The sequence below is a fragment of the Pleurodeles waltl genome, chromosome 5, assembly GCF_031143425.1.
Source record: "Pleurodeles waltl isolate 20211129_DDA chromosome 5, aPleWal1.hap1.20221129, whole genome shotgun sequence".
NCBI classification, from domain to species: Eukaryota; Metazoa; Chordata; class Amphibia; order Caudata; family Salamandridae; genus Pleurodeles; species Pleurodeles waltl.
The window spans coordinates 132263321-132285424 of record NC_090444.1 but is presented as its reverse complement, the minus strand read 5'-3'; the positions used below and the strand labels follow the sequence as shown (position 1 = coordinate 132285424).

The window sequence follows — 22104 nt, the reverse complement described above, 5'->3', positions numbered from 1 at the left end:
GTCAACCCTAGTACAGTACATCGATGACTTACTGATTGCATCTAAGACAGAAAGTGGCTGCACAGCCGACACCATTGCTCTACTGAACCATTTGGGAAGGAATGGACACAAGGTGTCTCCTTCAAAGTTGCAGTTCTGTCAGAAGAAAGTAAAATACTTGGGTCATCAAATAGAGAAAGGGTCACGGAGAATAATGAAGGAAAGAATAACAAGTGTACTTCAAATGAGTCCACCAAAGACGAGGAGGGAGGTGAGGAAGTTTTTGGGGATGGTGAGCTACTGTCGCCAGTGGATTCCCAACTTTTCAACTCTAGCAAAGCCTTTACTGAAACTGACCCAGAAGGATGCCTTGGATGAAATTGAGCTGAAAGGAGATGAGATGGATGCTTTTATTGAATTGAAAGAATGCATATGCAGGGCTCCAGCTTTAGGTATGCCTGATTACACAAAGCCTTTCACATTGTTTTGTCATGAACGTGATGCATGTTCTTTGTCTGTCTTGACCCAAGCCCATGGTGGCATAAACAGACCAGTAGCGTATTTTTCAGCTACTTTGGATCCGGTCGCAGCAGCACTGCCAGGGTGTTTGCGCGCCGTAGCAGCAGTTGGTATCAGCCTCACTCAGAGTGAAGGAATAGTGATGGGACACCCATTAACAGTCATGGTCCCTCACTCAGTTGAGATACTTTTGACCCGCTCCCGAACGCAACACATGACTGGAGCAAGACTCACAAGGTATGAAACAATAATTCTGGGCTCACCGAATGTGCAGCTGAAAAGGTGCACTACGTTGAATCCAGCAACCTTGCTTCCCGGTGAAAATGCTGAAATTGAGAACGCTGAAGACGTCGAGCACGACTGCCTTCAGGTGACTGAATTTTGCACAAAACCTCGACCTAATATTAGGGATACTAAGCTTGATGAAAATGACCATATTATTTTTCTTGATGGTTCATGTCTAAGAGATGGGATGGGAATTTTGAAAGCAGGATATGCTGTATGTACTGTAACAGGTGTCTTGGAAGCATCCTGGCTTCAAGGAGTCTATTCCGCACAAGTAGCAGAGCTTGTAGCCCTTACAAGAGCATGCCAACTGTCTACATTGATGAAGGTTACCATTTACACTGACAGTCAGTACGGGTTTGGAATTGTGCACGACTTTGGGCAACTATGGTCACAGAGAGGTTTCCTGACCTCTTCAGGGTCCCCAGTGAAAAACGGGGAGAGAATAAGGGAATTGTTACACGCCATTCAGATGCCAGCCGAAATTGCAGTGGTAAAGTGTAGTGCTCATACAAAAGGACAGGACTATGTTTCTCTGGGAAATGCATATGCGGATCAAGTCGCAAGATTTTGTGCCTTGAACTGTATATTGCTCAGGGATGAATGGAATTTGATAAGTGAACCCGAACTCGAACCAGCTGAAGCATTTGCCTTGAAGGTCGTGGATACAATGGATGAACTAAAAGCATTACAGAATAGCGTCAGGGAGGATGAAAGAGTTTCCTGGATTAAGTCACAATGTACAAAGAGACCAGATGAGTTATGGGTTTCAAATGAAGGAAAATTTGTTTTACCAAATAGTCTCTTATCGCAGCTAGCGCGGTTCTATCATGGGCAGGCTCACCTAGGGAGAGATGCCATGATAAGATTGTTCAAAACTGATTGGTTTAACCCCAGATTCCGTCAAGTTGCAGAAGCAGTTTGTCATCGTTGTGTCATTTGTCAGCAGATGAACCCAGGAAAGGGAACGGTTGTGAACGTGAGCCACATTGGCAGGGCGGGTGGCCCGTTCAGCAGAATGCAGATGGACTTTATTGAGATGCCTGTGCATGGAGGTCTGAAGTATGTGTTGGTGATTGTGTGCATTTTTAGTCACTGGATTGAAGCATACCCCACACGTAGAAATGACAGCCTTACAGTTGCAAAACTATTGTTGAGGGAGTTGATACCACGTTTCGGATTCCCGATCTCTTTAGAATCAGATAGGGGAAGTCACTTCAATAACGAGGTGATAAAGTTACTTTGCGCAGCGCTGAACATTGAGCAAAAACTGCATTGTAGCTATCGCCCTGAAGCCTCAGGACTGGTGGAACAGATGAATGGTACACTGAAATCAAGAATGGCGAAAATATGTGCATCGACAAATTTGAAATGGCCTGACGCATTGCCTTTGGTGTTAATGTCAATGAGAAACACCCCTGACAGAAAGACTGGATTGTCCCCGCACGAAATTCTCATGGGCAGGGCCATGAGACTTCCTGCAGTTCCCGCAAACGTGCTTTTGAATATTACAGATGATATGGTGTTAGACTACTGCAAAGGTCTGGCTGACGTGGTTCGCTCTTTCTCTCACCAGGTGGAAGCAACCACCTTGTCACCGATCCAAGGTCCAGGACACACACTGAAAGCAGGTGACTGGGTCGTGATAAAGAAGCACGTGAGGAAGTCGTGTCTGGAACCCCGTTGGAAAGGCCCTTTCCAAGTGATCCTGACGACCACTACCGCTGTGAAGTGTGCGGGAGTTCCCAACTGGATTCACGCCAGTCATACAAAGAAGGTGTTGTGTCCCACAGATGAGGAAGTTGAAGCGCTGAAACTGCCAGTACCTGATAACAAAGTGCCGAGCGCTGAGACAGAGCAAAACAGAACTAGGAGCGAACAGGCAGAAATAAAAGAGAGAGAAATATTCTCTGAGGACGAAACAACCGATTCACTTGGGGAAGACCAAGGAGAAACCTCAGACAGCGACGAAGCAGCTGAAGGTGACAAAGAGCCTGAAGCAGCTGAAGGTGACAAAGAGCCTGAAGAAAGTAACGGTGACAAAGGGCTCGAAAGAGGTGAAAAAGCAGGAGAGCCTGATCAGAGGAGGGCTTTCCCAGAAGCAGATGGTACAGAAAAAGAAAAGGAAAACCTGATTGACTCCCCAGAAGGAGGGGACAAGGCAGAACAGAACGAAACTGTTCAAACTTCCTCAGAAGAGATCGCAGGTCCATCAGGTGGACACAGTGCAAAGAGAAGACCAAGTATATCACCAGTAAAACTAAGAACTAGAAAAACGTTGAACGACAGTGAAGGGCCAAGAGTGAAAGAGAAAAGAAAGGAAGTGTCTGTCGTGGTACCAACCTCAAGTGAAGAAAAAGACTTGGCCAAAGAGGAAAGTACCAGTGAGGCAGAATCGAAGAGAGATGCAAAATTGAAAAGGAAAAGGATACCAAACAGGAGATATTCCGGTCCAGAATGGGCATATGTAGTCAATGACGATTGGACTGACGAATTTGTATCTCCTAGCCTCGAGAACGAAGAAGAAGAGATACCAATAGAAAAGAAAAGTTTTATGGACACTGTTGATTGAAAGGGTGATAAATGACATTGCTTGCTATAATCTAATGTGATACAACCAGCTGAGACATTGCTAAACCGGATGAGACATTTGCTAACTTGATAAGACTTTGATAACCTGATTGACTCTTAAACCCGATTTGAGACACCGTTGCTAACTGATAAAAGACTGAGTTATTGCCGAATTGAGACAAATGCTGCTAACCGATGAGTGACTGGGCTCCTGAAGAAAACTGTGTGAACATTGCGCCCGTTCAGCTTTGTAACTAATTGCTAAATCGTTTCTTTATAGGTGCTTCTAGCTCTCTGATTCTATACAGATCATGACTACACAAAACAGTAGAGTGAAATATTGTAAATATGCCTGTATAGGCTTGATAACTGCATGTGTACTAATAATAATGGCAATAGTGCTTGCAACGCGTGGTAAGGGTGAGAATGAGAAAATTGATGCTTCTACTTCTGCTCCTGTTACTGTCACTGAACTAACCGCATTGAAAAGACTAGAATTAGATGAGAGACACTTGCATGATAAGAAGGAACTTTCGTATAATGTTTTCTATCGCCTACTAACAGAATATGTTGAGACTATGGATGCGAAAGATTGTTATGTGTGTACACAGATACCGACATCGGTAACGGAAGGGGTGACTTATCACCACATGCCTCTTACATATGGGATTACATGTAGTTTAGTAACTTCTAGATTTTATGGTCAAACTAACATACAGTATTTTTATTCAAATTATGATGTTACCTTTGCATATGTTCCTATAATAACGCAACTAAGCCAGATTGCTAAAGATTGGGATGCTAAAATAATGAGGGAATTTTTCGAGCCAATGCATCCTTTTGAAACAGCTCACGCTCATAGGGAAAACCTTACATGCTCGCTCACTGCAGTAGAAATAAGCTTTTTAGATCGCACAGATGATAGAAGGGCACAAATGAATGCGAAATTAGAAAAAGAGCTAAGTAAGAGGACTTCAGTAGATAATTATGCTTTTGCCGCAATAAAAACACAAGGGAGAATAGCTTTAGATGCTTGGCATGTAGGGAAATTTTGTATATATCGTGGTGAATCTTATTATGATAACATTTTCGTGGGAGCGAGTGAATGTAAACATACGTTTATCTTTAAGGCCAAATGGACATTCATGCTGAACGGACTTGACCCTGTCATACCTGGTGTATATTACATTTGTGGGCATAATGCCTATTATCGTCTTCCAAAGGGATGTTGGGGGAGATGTTATTTGGGTATAGTGTTCCCAAAGGTTTATCAACTGGATGACCTATCGGTCATTCCAAAGACGTCTGGATCTCATCGTATCCAGAAAAGAGAGACTGCAGCTGCTGTGGTAGGAGATATATTTGGAGCCATGATTCCTTCATTGGGAGTTGTGTTGAATTCCATCAAAATAAGAAAGTTGTCTACTATAGTGGATAACATGTTGACAAAGTTTTCAGGTGCTATAATCCTGATGGATGCTGAACTTGCAGCAGAAAGAGCTATGACTCTTCAAAACAGGCTTGCCCTAGACATTCTTTTAGCAAAGGATGGCGGCGTTTGCAAAATGCTTGGTGCGCGTCACTGTTGCACGTATATACCAGACAACAGTGTGAAGATTAAAACAATGCTTGCAAATCTAACAAAAGAGAGTGCAGACTTGAAGGAATTGAAAGAACCAGGAGTTTGGGAGAAGGTTGGAAAGGGAGTTGCTTCAGTGGGAAATTGGCTTGGTGGCATTTGGAATGGAATATTACTAAAAATAATACAGGGAATACTAATAGTACTAATTTGCATCTTTGGGATTTGGGGAATAAAGAGGGGAATACTAATGATCATGGCAAGAATTAAGAGAAGGAAGGAAGAGAAAATGATGAAAAGAATGGCAGAAGAATACAAGGCAAGAACAAGGGGAACTAAAAGGCAAAGAGAACTGACAGAATTTTAATGAAATAAAATTTGTGGGAATAGTTTGTGTGATGACAAATAGTCATCAGAGGAGGGATTGATGACGCAGAAATGAAGGTTTTACATTTATTAGCGCATAAACGTAGTGCCGCAATAATCAAGTGTGACTTTAACTGAACTAATAAAGATTGTACGGGGACAAATGTGCCCTCAGAGTAGTTCGCCAACATTTATAAGCGTGCTTTATACAACGTGATGTATTAGAATTGTACTAATCTGACATAACCGTAAACGTGTGCCATGATTTGCTTGTTTGAAATGTTTTAACTTAGCATAACTTTAGTGGAGGCTTCGGCCTAGTTGCCTTGCCTCACGGTTTAGATGCTCGTGTTTTTCTAACGTGCTAATAAATGTGTATTCTTGCTTGAAGCTGTACTTTTCCAGTGAGATCAGTTCACATGCTTATCTTTAAGGTTTTGTGCCAGCCTGGCATCTTCTTCTTTGCTCCAAGGTCAATCTGCAGGTGCAGACAATGGAAGCTCTGAAAGTGAGTTAATTGGTAAAATATGTTGCAACTTACGTTCCCGACTCAAAGGATAATGTATGCCTAGGTAGAAGCTTGAGAACTGTTGTTTTTGATTGGACAATTTGAAGCCAACCTATGAACCCTCCAATGGAAGACCCTACTGGATTTGAACTGTTGTTTATTTAAACCTGGTGCACAAGAATAAAGCAGCCATTACCCGCCTTTAGCCATTATCCATTAGACATTGGCCATTATCCGCAATTTGCAGGACATTGCAGACATTATGGCCCATCTTGCCGACCTCGTCATTTTGCCATCTTCTACGATGCCAATTGATGTTCGACGCCATTTTGAATGAGACTTTGATGCTTTCTCTAATCGAGAGAAAGAGACTTTAAGTAAATCTCACCCTAGAGACTTTAACTTTGATCTGCCCCTTTGCACAAAGTAGTAGTTTTGTCCTTTTATCTTGCCGCTGTGAGGCAATTGCCCCGTCCACCCTGCCCCTTTGCCCCCGTCCCATGCTGATCGAAAATCGGTACCTGTGAGACGAAGACTTCCTTGAATGCTGATTGAATTTGGTAAATATGAAAGGAAAATGTACAATTGCATTGTGTTTCTTTTTAGGTAACCAACTGCTGATTTTTGATAAGAGCCCTAGTTAGGAGTTTTCCAAATCAATGTTGCTAAATTGTTTTTGCATGAAGTCCCACATGCAGATGCTAATTTGAGGTTAGATGAGGATTCATTTGTTGCACGATGCAATTTGAGACCTTGTTATGCTGACTAATGTATGCAATTAGCTCATTACAGATTATAGTTTTAGTGGTTTGCGTTGCTATTATCGAATGCATTGTTATTCAAATGCTGCATAGATTGCATCTTTTTCGCCGTTATGGACAGCTATTAATGTTCATTTACATATATCATTTGGTGTTGAGACACATTTATATCGTGCTAGCTTTGTTAATATAGGGAAATAAATTCATTAACTTTGAATGAACTGGTGTGGTTATTCATGGCCGAAAGGTCATGGTTCGCCGAAATGTTTTCTGGATTAATTGTGAAGTGTTATGTTGATCAGGGCATTGCTTATGTTCGTTATTGATTATTGATTTGATTAAATTGACTAATCTCGGGTGAAGAGAGCCCCACTTGGTCAAAAGATTCATCGACCCAAGAGCGTCCAAAATACAGGTAATTTATTAAGCTGGAACGCTCTATCAGGCTCTAAACATAATCAATATTTTACTATTATTAGGAAGAACATTACTACAGTAAAGTGCATAACCCACCACGTATCCATTTGATTATTATAAATATCAGTGATATTAATTATGCAAATCCTTTTTTATGATGCACCAGCAAATCATGAAGAGAGAATCACTTGTTTTCTTAGTGCATGCATCGAATGCACCTACCAATAACTCCGGTGGAAAAATGGGCTCTTGTGTTGGATCGAGAGGCTGGAACTCTGCTGAATTAAACAAAGGAGTTGATGTACTGAGCTGCAAATAAAACACAAAGGTTATCGAATAGCAGGATTCCTTTTCTACGACAAATACATTATTTAATAACAAGAGCAATAAACACCTTAGATGCAGATGTGCCACATGCCCTTTCCTTTTAAGGACAAAATAAATACACAGCTGCTTCTGTAACAGCATTGCACCACATATGATACCCTAAATAACAACTTCTATGAAAGCATGTACATCTTACAAGTGCACTACTAAACTATAACACTATAAATTGGATAAAACTGGAGTGGATGATGTGAGAGGATGATTTTCTCCTGTAACGTATTTGAACATACCCGAACAGAATAGCACTTTATCTGCCTTGATTAATTTAATTAAAACACGTCAGCTAATTCCTTGCCAGTCACATAAAAAAAGCAGCAATGATGCTACATCAGAACCGAAACCTGTAGCTTCATCCATTCCACATGAAGCACATTTGCAAGTTCCAGGATTCCCATGATTATTTGTCATTACTCTTCTTCTCCTAGCATCTGCAGAATACTACTCTTCTTCCTCAACCCTGGAACTGTAATATTAGTGTTTCCCTCCCATATTAAAATTAGCACCTATCCTCACCTTTACTTAACATATATAGCAGCACATCTCTTCTATTCTCCCAGCAAATGTTTACAGTAAAATAAGGGTGTCTCCTAACCACACATGGTGGCAGAACAGCAGAGGTACTCTCCTCCACCCAACATATGTTCCCTGTACCCAGCATCCCTCTGTAAACATTCTTGGATTGTATTCCTGCCATTAGACCATATATAGTGCTCTGACACCTTTCTTCTAGGTTTGTGTTACACGAATACCACAAATATACATGCATACAAAATATGGACATACAGCATAGGTTTAACACATCTCTTTTCCCTTTTCCTTACATACAAGGCTGCAGTATGCTTGGTCTTTCATTTAGTGTATTTATGTGACTATAAGTGAATGCAGGAGATGGTTGGAGCATGGCTAGAGTACATCATCTCTTTAGCCTGCATAACAGTGCTTTGACCTGACATGGCCTGAGAGAAAGATCTAATATTAGATAATAGCTTATAAGCGCTTCTCATGCTTTCCAAAATATTACTCAGTATTTCAATTACCAATTTATCAATAAGACTGGAGGTGAATGCCTAAAGAAGATTTAAATTTTTCTTCTAGACTCTTGGATTTTGTTACATCCTTATACCCTGCTGCTAAAAGAGCTGTATCAGTTGTTAAAGGCCCTGAACTGGAATTCTAGGGTCGATGCCACAGGGGAAGGGAGAGGACCTTTAACAACTAGTAAAGTCCAAGGCGGAATGGCTGAAGGCTAATAGAAAATTTCACCCACCGGGATTAGAATGTTTTAAATTTAAAAGGGAGAAACACAAAGACATGCATTGGAACACTGGACCTGAAATCCTACATTTGCCACTTTAAGCCCTGAACCACTTCATTGTTTTCAATGGAGCTTCCAACATTCCAATGTTCTCATTAAGGCGGCTGTCAAGGGAGAAGTGTCATGATTAACATTCTGTACCGTGGAAACCTTCTTCTGGGGTCATACCTAGAATTTCTTCTGAGGCAACAGGAGTACAAATCTGGCTAGGAGATGAAAAGGAAGAATGAAGGGGGAAACACTTTAAAGAGATGGGAAGATATTGAATTGAAAGTGCCCTATTGTGAGGTGTAAAAATGTACGCCCATAGGAAAGTTACCAGAGAGGAAACCTCTGAAATACGGGACCAGGATGTTAAACAAGATAGATAGAATGTCATTAACAATCTTTGCTGATAGGTTTGTGCAAAAATGAGGCATTCCTGAGAGAGTGGAATATAACTTTTATAAAGAGTCTGCTTCTGAAGTTATGGGCCTGAGAAATGCCAGGTTACAGAAGAAGGGAGTAAAACAGTCAAGACCCATCAGTACCCTCTGATGTATGTGGGAAGCCGGTCAGCCAATCAGAAGGCTCCCTTTATGAGCCATACTCACCATTGCAGGATTACAAGGAAAGAATTCTGTGGCCGCCTATTCCCTGCTCTTCTGGGCCCGCATTACTGAAAGGGTGCACTTTTCCCGTTTGCGCCATGGCGCTCCTTTACGCAGGTGCCTTCGGTGCACACGGGGACAGGGTACCTCATTATGAAAAATGTGCTGCCCTTAGGGCAGCCGCAAACTCCCGCTGCCCCCAGGGTAGTACATTGAAGGGAAATATGTGTTTCCCTGTGGATGTGGCAAACTGCCTGCACTCAAAAGCCATTAGAGATCCCCTTGTAGGTGGGTGCAGTGGGTGACTGCATCTGCCTGCAGGGGAATGTCTGGGGGGTCCATGGGACCCCCTTTCATCCCTTGAGAGGGCTGCCCTGAGACAGTGCTACAGTTTTTGTCACACACTTTCAGTTCGCCTCCTAAGAGCATGTTTGCCTCTGCACCCGTGTCAGTAATATGGAAAGGCCACTGAGGCAGAGTGATTCCCTCATTTGTAGGGGGCCAGGACCCCATGCAAATGAGGGGGCACCCTCTCTTGATAGTGCTAGCCCTGCACGTGTGCCAGTGCAATCTGTGTTACAGAAGGGGCCGCAGATGCTTTTGAGGCCTCTTCTGTAATATCATAGTGCCCCGGGCACGGAAAGCAGGCGTAAATGCCGATTGCACCCCATGGCACGTTCTGTAATATGGCCCCTGGGGTGCTTTGCTTCATTGCCCTTCCTCTCTGGCTTACAGCTGAATATGGGTCACAGATAGGCTCTGGCTCGTTTCTCACAAGCTCTGTCAGCCCCTCCATCTCCTTAACTTAAGGGGAGTGTAAGCACTAATGGCCAGCAGAAAAAATGCAAACTTGCCACTATCTTTTTGTTTTCTAACAACTAAATGCAGCCCTGGGGAGAGGAGAAGTGGGAGCTACCAGCCTTCTTTCCCTACCTGCACTGCAGTAGTGCCTCTTAATTACTCTTCACTCATTAAAGGCCCTTACCTGCGTTTTGGGGAGATGATTGCGGGGAGTGTAATTTACAGGAATTACAGGTCACAGGTGCAACTAATAATGCATATCTAACTCCCTCCCTTATACTGGAGTACCAGTTGCACAATAGCTTGGTAGTTGACTCAATGTCCCTCCCTGTATATTATCTATGATATATTGCTTCATAAACTTCACCATACACCTGCCTCTGGCTTGCCAGGCCTAAACATGGAGTTGGGGAAATAATTGGGGAAGCCTGTGAACATTTTTGTTCTTGATTCTCATTTGTACAGCGCACAATATATATATATAAGCCGTGCCTGATACCTTTCCGGTTTTATATCGCATACTATAGCTAATACTTTAAAGTAATTACCTAACTTGGTGTAGAAAAAGGCTGCCTGTGAAGTAAGTATGTATTTGTCTGTGTCATTTTTATACAAACAAATGAAATGATTGCCACAAAAGAAGCAGAAAAATGCAAGAGCAATTGGTCTATTGGAGAACACACATTTTGGATAAAAGATAAAAGCATGGTATTGTCTCCCTTACATTTGTTTTCTCTTCCTTGTCCATGCAGCAACCTTGGTTCGTTTGCTTTTTACCACAGCACCCGTCACTATCCTGGCGAGAAAATAAAGAATTGAAATAAAAGGTCAGTTTTTACAACACCAGGTCTTTTCAAGGACAAAAACCAGTGGTGGCTCGCAGGAGGGAAAAGGGGTGGGGTGGCGCATGGCGGGTGGGGGATGAAAACACGAAATATAATATTTTTTTTTAAAACGTACCTTTCTTGCCGTACTGCAACAATCCTCGGTCCTCGACTGCAGTGCAGGCATAGGCTCCTAGCCTGCCCTGTGTCCAATGCTAATGCTGCTTTCATGCTGTGGCAGGGTGAAAGCAGCGTTAGGATTGGATGGAGCACCCAGCCAGGGCGTTCCGAGGCAGAGAGAAAGTCTCTGCCAGCTGTCTCCAACCCAGCAATGCAGATCCTGCGTTGCTGGGTTGGAGAGAGCCCAGTGCGCATGTGTGTTTCACCGGCCCAAGACGACCAGCCAAACATACATGCTCAATGAGGGGGAGTGCACATGCTTGTCACAGCCCGTGGCCCCACCCCTTTTACAAGAAAATGCTAATAAACACAGTTTATTATCGTTTGCTTGTAAATGTTTGTCAGCTGCTGAGCAGCAGCTGCTGGCGTGGGCGATGCTCCTCTGCCACAACGGAGGAGCTGCACCTGATACCTGAGCACTTACTATATTTTCTGTAAACATCTAAGTGCCATTAGAAAAACCTTCCCATTCACAGGCCCTCTGAGTTGCCAAGTGCCAAAATATATTCTCCCATTATGGCCGTAGGAGCATTACTGATATTTGTGCCAAAATAGGAGCAGTCACAAAAAAGAGATGTTACAGTATCTACCCTTTCCTGTCTAACCTAAACAACACTGGGATGAGTACAGTAAATAATGGAGATGTTGTATGCCCTTTAATAAAATTAAAAAAAAATTCTTTAGCTTTAAAAACGCTTCCCAACTACCCGATGCTGCATGCTCCCCTTAACATTGCCACCCAGACTCATCCCAATCAGACATCTTTTACAGTCAGCAAACAATCCTAACCTCTGCCTTTTAATTCCTAACTTTCCAAGGGCGCCTCCATTTTACCTCACATAGTGAACTATTAGCGTAGAACATTTTGATGAGCATTTTTTACATAGTTGCTAAATAGCTTTGTCTCCTTCATGAAATAACAAATAATGAAATGGCAGTGTCAATTGCTTGTTTGGGTGAAGCTATTGTTCAGAGACAGCAAAGGTGCCGGAGGGAGGTCTGGCAGGTTGAGGAGACGGGGTATGTTTTTTAAACCATGTTCAGTAATTTGTAAACAATGATTGAACTGCTAAGATCTGAAAGAGGGCAACATTGGTTTTGAGAGTAACCCGTGAGGGCTCCTGTCGACAGCACGAGATTGGGAGGTGTCCACAGAGGAGAGTGGGGGTGGGGGAGGGCACCAAATTTTATTTCATCCTTGGCGCTATCTTAGCAGAGGCTGACCTTCCTTGCTAGGAGAAAAAATAGGAATGAAGTGGGAAATGGTTTAAAGTGTGAACATGAGATGTGGGGGTTGGTCAATAGAGAGACCCCTATTGTAGGTTGTAAAAATGTAAACTCGTAGGAAAGTTACTGGAACAGAAAACCTTGAAATATAAAGACGTCAGACAGAATGTTATCCACTATCTCTACTCATGGGTTTGTGCAATAATGAGGCATTTCTGAGAGAGTAGAATATAACTGGTGTTAGACCTGGCATCCATGGCGTGGTTCTCCCCTAACATTTTCCCTTAAGCCCTACTGTTTTGCTGACTGTTTTTGCTGGCTTTAGGACTCTGCACACTCTACCACTGCTAACCAGTGCTAAAGTGCTTGTGCTCTCTCCTTAAAACATGGTGAAATTGGCTTAAGCCCAATTGGCACATTTAATTTACTTGTAGGTCCCTAGTAAAGTAGTACTACATGTAGCCAGGGTCAGTAAATAAAATGCTACGAGTTGGCATGCAGCACTCAAAATGCCTCCCACTTAAAGTAGTCCTTTAAACATATCTCAGGACTGTGATTGTAGCCTTTGTGTGTAGTTTTAAACTGCCATTTAAAAAAATTTAAACTGATGAAATAAACCTCCTGCTAGGCCAAAACCTTCCTTTTTAATACATAGACGTCACCCCTAGGGCAGGCCCTGAACAGCCAAGAGAGCAGGATGCAATGTAGTTAAAAAGTAGGACATGTACAATTAAGTTTTACATGCGCTGTTAGTGAAAAACTCTACAATTTGTTTTTCACTACTGCAAGGCCTAGCTCTCCCATTGGATAGATTTGGGATATCTTCTTACATTTAACAAGTGATAATTCTCAATTGGAAGCAGGTAGACAGGTTGAGTTTGGTGTCTAAAGAATCGTAATTAAAACCCCTCTTTAATGGTAAAGTTAGGTTTTTAGTCACAATTCTGAAAGTACCACTTTTGGAATGTTGTCATTTTCTTGTCCTATTTTGTGCCTGTAGCATGATCCTGGGTCACATGACTAGGTTATCTGGCAGTTGGACTTTGGGTATTGCTCCAAGACAGTAAGAAAAAGGAAGACAGGTGCTGGCAGGATGGGCCCCTCCGAATTAACTAGGGGAAGGAGCTGTCACCTACTACACTCACACATCACAAAGGCTTTGCCTGAGCACTCTCACAAAAGTCTTTTGAACCCCAGACAGGCTGGGACGAGGACAGAGAGAAAAGGGAAGCCTAAACTTTCAGGGAGGTGGAAACTTCTAGAAGCCTCCTGGGCAGGTGGCATCCATTAAGGCATAGTGTGCGCCCCAGGGCAGGTGCGGGTTGGATCGGACTGGTTCCGGGCAGCGGCCCAACGGTGGGCGCCGCGCAAATTTGAAAAACGCGTTCACCATGTGGGGTGAGCCAATTGATTGAAGGGGGTGTGGTGGGGGCTCCTGGGGCGACCGGCAGGGGCAGCCAGAACAGGTTTGAAAGGGGACTCAAGTCCCTTGGGGGTCATGTTGTTTACTTGACCCTGGCTGCCCCTAACGATCGTGTGCGCACCTCCAGAGGACTGGAGGCACGATGTTTAAAAAATGTTGTATGAAGGTTTCTGCAATGGTTTTAGGATCCCAGCTGCAGGGGTTCAAGGCCCAAAATTTTGTAAAAACCAGCAGTCTTTAGACATTTGACAGCACTCCACTTGATGATTTTGTTTGCTCCCCCCTTGGGTTGGTTCCCAAAAAGGACCCCAGTGAATTTCTGTTTATACACAATCATTTAGCTCCACGCAGAGCCTCTGTGAATGACGCAATCAATCCAGTTCTCTGCTCAGTCAAGTATGCATCTGTTGATGGCGCCCTGACTTTTTCGAGGGAACTGGGTCAAGGGTCTCTCATGGCAAAAGCAGATATAGAGTCAGCCTTCAGACTTTTGCCTGTTTAACCTGAAGATTATCATCTGCTGGGATTCCAATTCAGAGGGAAGTTTTATTATGACAAATGCATGCCCATGGGTTGTTCAGTCTCCTGTGCATATTTTGAGCAATTTAGCACATTTTTTAAATGGGTCTTTACACAAGTTTCAGGGTCACCTAATGTCATTCATTATCTAGATTACTTCTTGTTCCTAGGACCGAGCGGATCAGATAGGTGTGCTAAGTCTTTGACTCCATTCAAGTCCCTGATGGATGAATTTGGCATCCCTTTAGCTCAGGAAAAAACGACATGTCCAGCCACATCCTTGGTATTTCTGGGAATCCAAATCGTTTCAGTGAGGGGGGAGTGTCCCAGGATAACGTCATGGCTTTCTGAACATCCATAGAAGCCTGCTTGGTGGCCAAAAAAGTCACCCTGAGTCAGTTACAGTGCTGATGGGTCAACTTAATTTTGCCCTGCGGATCATTCCAATGGGGCGCCCTTTCTCACGCTCTATTGCTCAGTCTATGACTGGCTTGAGGGAGAAGCATCATAGGACTCGGTTGTCGGCTGAAGTGACATGACTTAAGGATTTGGTTGGCTTTCCTCCAGGATTTCAACGGGGCAGTGGTGTCGCCGGTCCCTCAGCGATGCAATCAGGAACTCGGTTTGTTTACTGACTTAGTGGGTAATAGTGATTTTGGGGCCATTTTGGGTACCAGATGGTGCCCACAGGCCTGGCCTCAGGCTTGGCAGACATCCGGGTTGGTTAAGAACATCACCTTCCTTGAGTTATTTCCTGTAGTGGTGGCACTACACATATGGGTAGACCAACTTTGCAATCAATCTGTGTTTTTTAGATCTGACATCCTGGCGGTGGTCCAAAGTATTAATTTTTAACATGCTAGGTGCAGAATGGTGTTAAGACTGTTGAAAAAACTGGTGTTGATCTGTTTGAAGAATAACATTCTTTTTTAAGTGAAACATGTACCAGGTATCTTTAATAATGCAGCTGATGCATTATCTCGTTTCAAGTTACAGGATTTTCAGCAGTTCTACCCAGGGGCCGAGTTGGAGCCCACATATTTCCCGGGGCAGCTGTGGAATCTTGGAACTCAGCCTTGGCGGATCTAGTGGCAGCCAGCCTCGCACCAAAAACAAGAAGGGCATTTGATAATGCATTTCATAGCTACATAATTCACACATCTGCCAACCCCTTATGCAGCCTGGTTCCTTGTGTAGTTGGTTGGGTTTTCTTGAGCTTTTGCGAGGTCAGGGTAAATCTGCTGCGAGTGCCAGGCGCCACATCTCAGCTGTAGCCTCTTTTAGCAAACTAGTGGGGGGGGGCTGATCATTCTTGATCTTTTCTTATCAGACGGGTACTCAAGGGATGGGAAAGGTTGGAAGGGTCAATCCCGGACCAGCAGCGCCCCACTACGTGGACAAGCTGGAAAAGATCTTGGGGGCCCTGGCTGGGATCTGTGACTCTGATTTCAAGGCCACTCTATGCTCAGCAGCCTTTGCGCTTGCCTTTTACAGAGCTTTTCGAGTCTCAGAACTTGTGGCCATAATTTTGGTGACTCATGTTCTCTGGAAAGGGGGAGATTTGGTAATTACTATACCACGGTCCAAGACAGACCAGTCTGGGAGGGGCAAACAGTTAGCACTGGGGAGAGCTGGTGACTTCAGTGGTTGCCCAGTGCATGCAGTTAAAAGGTACTTGCAGATTCATCCCCAGGTTTCTTCTACCTCTTTATTGGTTCATGCATCTGGTGTCCCACTCACTAGGTATCAGTTTTCCCAAGTATTGCGAAAAGCCTTACTGGTGATTGGCATGCATGGCAAATTTAGTTCGCATTCATTTAGGATAGGGACGGCAACATCAGCAGTGGGGGCAGGGCTCAATACCGAGTCCGTCAAAGGAATTGGGAGGTGGAAGTCAGATTGCTGTAAGCGCTATGTACGCCTCCATATGATCTAGGAACACTGTTTTGGCACACGCCAATGATCACATGTGTAACGGTTTTTCCTATCTGTTCTCAGGACCTCTCAATTTACCATTGGGCACATGGCTCCTGCCAGTGTTTGGGTTATTGTACATTCCTTTGTGCATTGGGCGCAGCCATTCTTCAACCTGTACCGCAGTCGGGCGCAGGACGCAGGTCTCCGGTTTCTTTGGATAGCAAGAGTGGGTCTGCGCCTTGATGGTCTTCGCCAGCTTGTCAAGGAGGTTCTGCGACGGCGGCTTCCGCCGCAGGCGCTCATCATCCTTCACGTGGGAAGCAATGATCTGCCAACAATCGGCAGGAGAACGGTTTTTGAGGCCTCGATGGTGGAGATCTTCTGGTTAGCAAAACGGTGTCCAGGGGCTATCATAGCGTGGTCCCATATCATTCCTAGGCGGATTTGGAGGTCAGGGCGCTCAACGAAGGCCTTTAATGAATCAGCCAGGCGGCTGAACAGCCGCATGAAATGGCTTCTGAACACATCAATGCTAAGGACTGTTGCGCACGGGTGCCTTCGAGGAGAGGCAGTGTTTCACGAAGATGGAATACACTTGTCGGATGGTGGACATATTGTGTTTGTTGAGAACCTGGTAGCATTTTCAATAGAGTGTCTCTCTCAGAACTGAGCATCTTGTCTTTGGGGGGAGGCGTGGTTGGTCGGGAAACCAACCAGGCCTGTGGGAGGGAAGGAGTCATGTTTGGGCACAAAGCAGGTGGATAACCTTGGCATCAAGAATACTAGTGCAGGAAAACTCAAGACGGTATCAAAAATCTTTTGGCTCAAACCAGGGTGGCGGTGCTGAGGGTGTAGGAAAGGGGCTCGGGACGACCGCTACCATGAATGTCTATGGCTTCCCCCACGGTACTCCATTACATGGCCCTGGAATTTAGAATTTGGGGGGATGAAGACAGCGCCAGGGGACCAAAGTATGGCCCGGTTGCCCAGGACCATCGGGTGCCAGTGGGGATCCCTTGCTTAGGGTTGGCTCTGGCATGGTTGGATTGGGGAACAGTTTTCATGCTGGCCCGCGCCCCTGTATCTTGAGGGGGCAGGTGAGTCTCGTCTTGTGAAGCGTAATTAGTTTGGGGGGAACACGGCCCCCAGTCTACAGTCGATGCCACAGATGCCTGGTGGGTGGATTACCATGACTCCTTTTAAAGAACCTAAACTATGACTTGAGATGCATACTGTAAATAAATATTGAAAATTAAGGATGAAAGAAAATACAGTAAATTGATGATGTTTTTTATGTCTTGTTTATGTGGTTGTGAATAATTACGGCCTGAGAATTGTTATATTCGCTATCGCAGGAAGGTTTTAGTCTGCTTTGTTTACTCTAAAAATTAAGTATGCTCCTCCAGGTGAGAGGATCATAGATGGGAACAAGTGTGAACTATTTGGCTATTTGGTTGCAAGGACATGGCATCACACTTCACAGCTCCCCGAAACCACTACTGTACTACGCATCTCCTCGCCCCGACATCACATCTCCTCTGCTGTGCGACGTATCCTCAACACAGGACTCCACATCTTTTTGGAACCAGGATTAAAGGTACTCTTGTTTAATGGGCCCAACTGGGTCCCTGTTGCCTGCCCATGTTCCACTACATTCACCTGAGATTGTGACTTTGTGTCGGTCCGGCATGACCACATAACTACCGTTGGCGCTTTGTGATTTTGGTGCTAATTTTGCTTAATTCTTCACAATTGCATATCTTTGATTCTACTAATTTAACTTTTGTTGCTGTAGTCGTGATCTACTTATTAAAATGTATTCTAGTTTTCTAGATTGATGTGGGATTTTTCTTTTATTGAGTTTTCACTTTATTACTGTTTGAAGTGCTGCAACAATACTTTACACATTGCCTCTTAGTTAAGCACAACTGCTCTGTGCCATTCTACCAAAGGATTAAGCACAGGTTAATTTGGAGTCCCCTTGTGACTTCACCCTCACAAGGATTGAGGTTGCTGCTTGAGAAGAGTTTTACCCCCCTGAACCATTAAAACATTTTCTTACAACTGGTATAAAGAGTGTGCTTGTGGAGTCATGGGCCTGAGGAAGGCCAAGTTACATAAGAAGAGAGTAAAACAGACACACCCTATTAGTATCCTCTGAGGTATGTGGGTCTCCGGACAGCCAATCAGTGATCCCTTTGTGAGGCACACCTACCATGACAGGTTCACCAAAAGGGCATTCTGTGGCTGCCAGTTGCCTGCTCTACTGGTGTGCTCTGCTTCATCGCCTTTCCCCACTTGCCTAGAACTCAATCAGGGCCACTGTGTGTGAGGAGATAAATGGCTCCTGCACTGCTCCGGATCTTTTCTCGCAAACTGCTGTCTCGGCCCCTCCATTTCCTTTACTTAAGGGGAATGTAAGCCCTAATAACCAATAGAAAAAAAATCTGACATGTCACTTTTTTCTTACCAACTGAATGCAGCACTGGGGAGTGACAATGTGGATGCCAATAGCCTTATCTCCCCTACCTGCAGTGCAATTGTGGCTCTTAATTGCTCTTCCCTCATTATGGGGCATCACCTACGGTTTGGGGTAATGATTGCAGGGAGTGTCATTAAGAGTCCACAGGTGCAGGTAATGATGCATAATTAACTCCCTCCCTCATATTGGAGTACCATTTGCACAATAGCTTGGTAGTTAACTCTGCCTCTCAGTATATTATCTATGATGTATTGCTTTAAAAACCTTAGACAAGTACCTGACTCCGGCTTGCCAGGCCTAAACATGGAGTTGGGGAAATAATAAGGGACGCCTGTGAATATTTTTGTTGCTAATTAGCAATAAAGTAATTAGCTATTCTTGATGTGAGGTAGAAAATGGCTGCCGGTAAGTATGTATTCGTCTGTGTCCTTCTTATATACAAAATAAAAGCAAATTAAATGACTGTTAGAAAAAGAAGCAGAAAATGCAACTGCAAGTGGTCTATTCGAGAAGACATATTTTTGATAAAACATAAAAGGAAGTCATTGTCCCCCTTACATTTGCTTTCTCTTCCTTGTCCATGCAACATCCTTGGTTCTTTCCTTTTTGTCCACAGCACCCGCCAGTATCCTGAGATAAAAATTAAGAATTACAATAAAAGGCGAGTTTTTACAACACCGTTTCTTATACGTCTCTTCAAGGAGAAACACGCTCGCTGTAGTTTTCGATGAGCATTTAAGTGCCATTAGACAATCCTTCCCATTCACAGGCAGTCTGAGTTGCCAAGTGGCAAAATATATTCTCCCATTGTGGCCGTAGGAGCATCACTGATATTTGTGCCAAAATAGGAGCAGTCACAAAAAAGAGAAAACGTTACGGTTAATTCCTTTCCCGTCTAACCTAAACAACACTGGGATGAGTACATTATATGATGGAAATGTTGTATGCCCTATAATAAAATATTTAAAATGAGCTTTAAAAACACATTTGTGAAGTGAGACTGCCTTGCCCCTGGTAGAGGAAAGACCCTTAGTAGGCATCTCTTCCCAGCTATCTGGTGCTGCATGCTCCCCTCAGTCTCAGCCAGACACATTCCAAGCATGCACCTTTTACAAAAATTCTACTAACACTCCTAACCTCTGCCTCTTAATCCCTGACCCACTGAAAGCCCTTCCAATTTACACCACGTGGCCAAATATAAGTGCAGAACATCTTGAAGAGCATTGTTCGCATACTTGTAAAATGGCTTATGTCTGCTTCCCAAAAGAACAAAGGACGTAAATGGCGTGGTTTGTTTGGGTGATGTTGGGTGAGGTTGTGGTTCAAAGGTGAAGGGAGCAAAGGTGCCGTGAGGAGGGCTGGCGTGTTAGTGAGAAGGGATGTGCTTTTATCACCGTGGGCAGGATTTCCACACCAGTAATTTCAGTGTTACGATCTGAAGGAGAGGATTATGTGAGAAAATGTCCTTGTGTTCAACATGAAAGGGACCACCTAACCAAGATAAGGAAAGAGCGCAGTTGACTTTCAAGAACACATATAACTGCTTTGTGAAAGGAGGCAGTTAATACTGGATTATTCCATAGTTCATGAGTGTCCCCTTTACATCCCTAGATTGCATTTATAAATGATAAGTGAATTATGCTCGTAGTGAAGAACTGATTACGTTATCTATGTAAACTCTCGTTCTTGTAAAATAGTCTAAAATCTTAAGAAATGCTTTGTATTGAGCAATAATCTTTTTGTCATACACATCTTGTGCAAAAAAATATTGAGCTCGAGGATCACTGTGATTAAATTAAGATAATGAGGTGGAATTACAAGGGAAAAATATTGATCTGTTGAATACAAATATAAACCATAAGTATTTTGAGGGCATTTTTTATTTTGTGCCTTTTAGTCGAGTCCATTACATCCAAAAACTCTTCCAACATGGAAATTATTCCTTCCTTTCTAAATCGGAACCTGCTAATCTGCCAGTTCCTTTCCCGAGACCCCCTACACGATCATGCCCTCATCTCTGGTACTTCTTCCAAAGTATCACCCTGCCATCCTGCATCCCTTCCCAGCCACTGCTGCTGGGCATCAAGAACTCATTAGACATAAATTCCACCTCACATGCCCTTTTACAAGGCCAAAAGATCACATCCCGTTTCATGTGATCAATACTCTACTCCGGTCACTCCTTCTGAGCGAATTGGACTACAGAAACATATCATATCTGGCCTTCCTCAAAACTCATTCATTTAATTGGACAAAGTACAGAATTTGCTTTACCAATCTGAAGCATGCTTCTACATCCTGCTTGTAGGAAAAATACATTTTTTTCTGGTCACTGAAGGACTTAGCCTTTTTGCAGAGCCATCCTCAAACCATTTACCTTCACCCTCCTGTTTTCTGAAACCATTTTTGTTAGCTCTTAGCACTTTAGGACTCACCACTGCTAACCAGTGATAAAATGCTCTTTAAACATGACGAAATTGGCTTACATCCGAATGTAAGCAACCAAACAATTGACTTATAAGTCTCTAGTGAAGTGGTACAACATGTAACCAGGGCCTGTAAATTAAATGCTAGTTGTGTTCCTGAAGTACTTATGGTGCCATTCACTAAAATAGCCCTTTACATGTCTCAGGCCTGCCCTAGCAGCCTGTGTGTGCAGTCTTAAACTGCCATTTCGAAATGGCAAGATGAAACTCTTGCCATGCCCAAAGCTCCCTTTTTAATACATATAAGTTACCCCTATGGTATGCCCTAAACAGCCGAGAGGCAGGGTGCAGCATATTTAAAAAGTTGGACATGTACTTTTAAGTTTTACATGTCCAGGTAGTGAAAATCTCTTACATTTGTTTTTTTACTACTGCAAGGCCTATCTCTCCCGTACATTGTATAACTGTAATTTCCAAATGGGACCAATAGATATTTGAGTTTAGTGTCTCTGGACTCACAATTTACAATTACAACATGTGGTAAATTTAGAAAGTTGGCATTTTCTTACTTTAACCATTCTGTGCCTCTGTCTGTCTCTGAATACTTGTTACTGTTTGGGTATGCCCAGATATGTGTCCTTGCTCACTGTGCCAATGAACCTGCCTATACCTGGCGGAAATGCCCATAACAGGGGTGAAACCTGTTCTGTGTTGTTTGTCTTCTGGTTTAGGGAGGACCTGGACTGGTAGTTTGAGCTGGACTGTTCCCATGAGAAGCAGGGTCAAAACTGATTTGCACATGGCTAGGTACAATCTGGTGGGCATAAAAAACCCGAACAATGACCCCGAACAATTTAAAGTGGTTGAAGTTACTTCAAGTGTTCCATCCATCACAATGTTTGGCATTTTTGCATGTGACGCCCTACGTGCGTCAGGAATGCCCAAGTGTGGCTCCAGGGCTCACTATGCCACTGGAACCAAGTTATACCCAGCTGAAGAGCTCAAAACTAGGGGGAAGCTGATCCTGG

The 22104-nt window shown here is 43.6% G+C and overlaps 1 protein-coding gene across 1 annotated transcript in view; it reads right to left on the bottom strand.

The window, feature by feature from the left end:
- The window catches only part of XDH (xanthine dehydrogenase), a 411630-nt gene that overhangs the window by 307128 nt on the left and 82398 nt on the right, over nucleotides 1-22104 (bottom strand). The window contains exons 7-9 of the mRNA XM_069233805.1: nucleotides 19209-19280; nucleotides 10803-10874; nucleotides 7208-7294 (exon numbers count right to left, since the gene is read on the bottom strand). Coding sequence (XP_069089906.1) covers nucleotides 7208-7294; nucleotides 10803-10874; nucleotides 19209-19280 — 231 coding nt within the window. The remainder of the gene's footprint in view (nucleotides 1-7207; nucleotides 7295-10802; nucleotides 10875-19208; nucleotides 19281-22104) is intronic.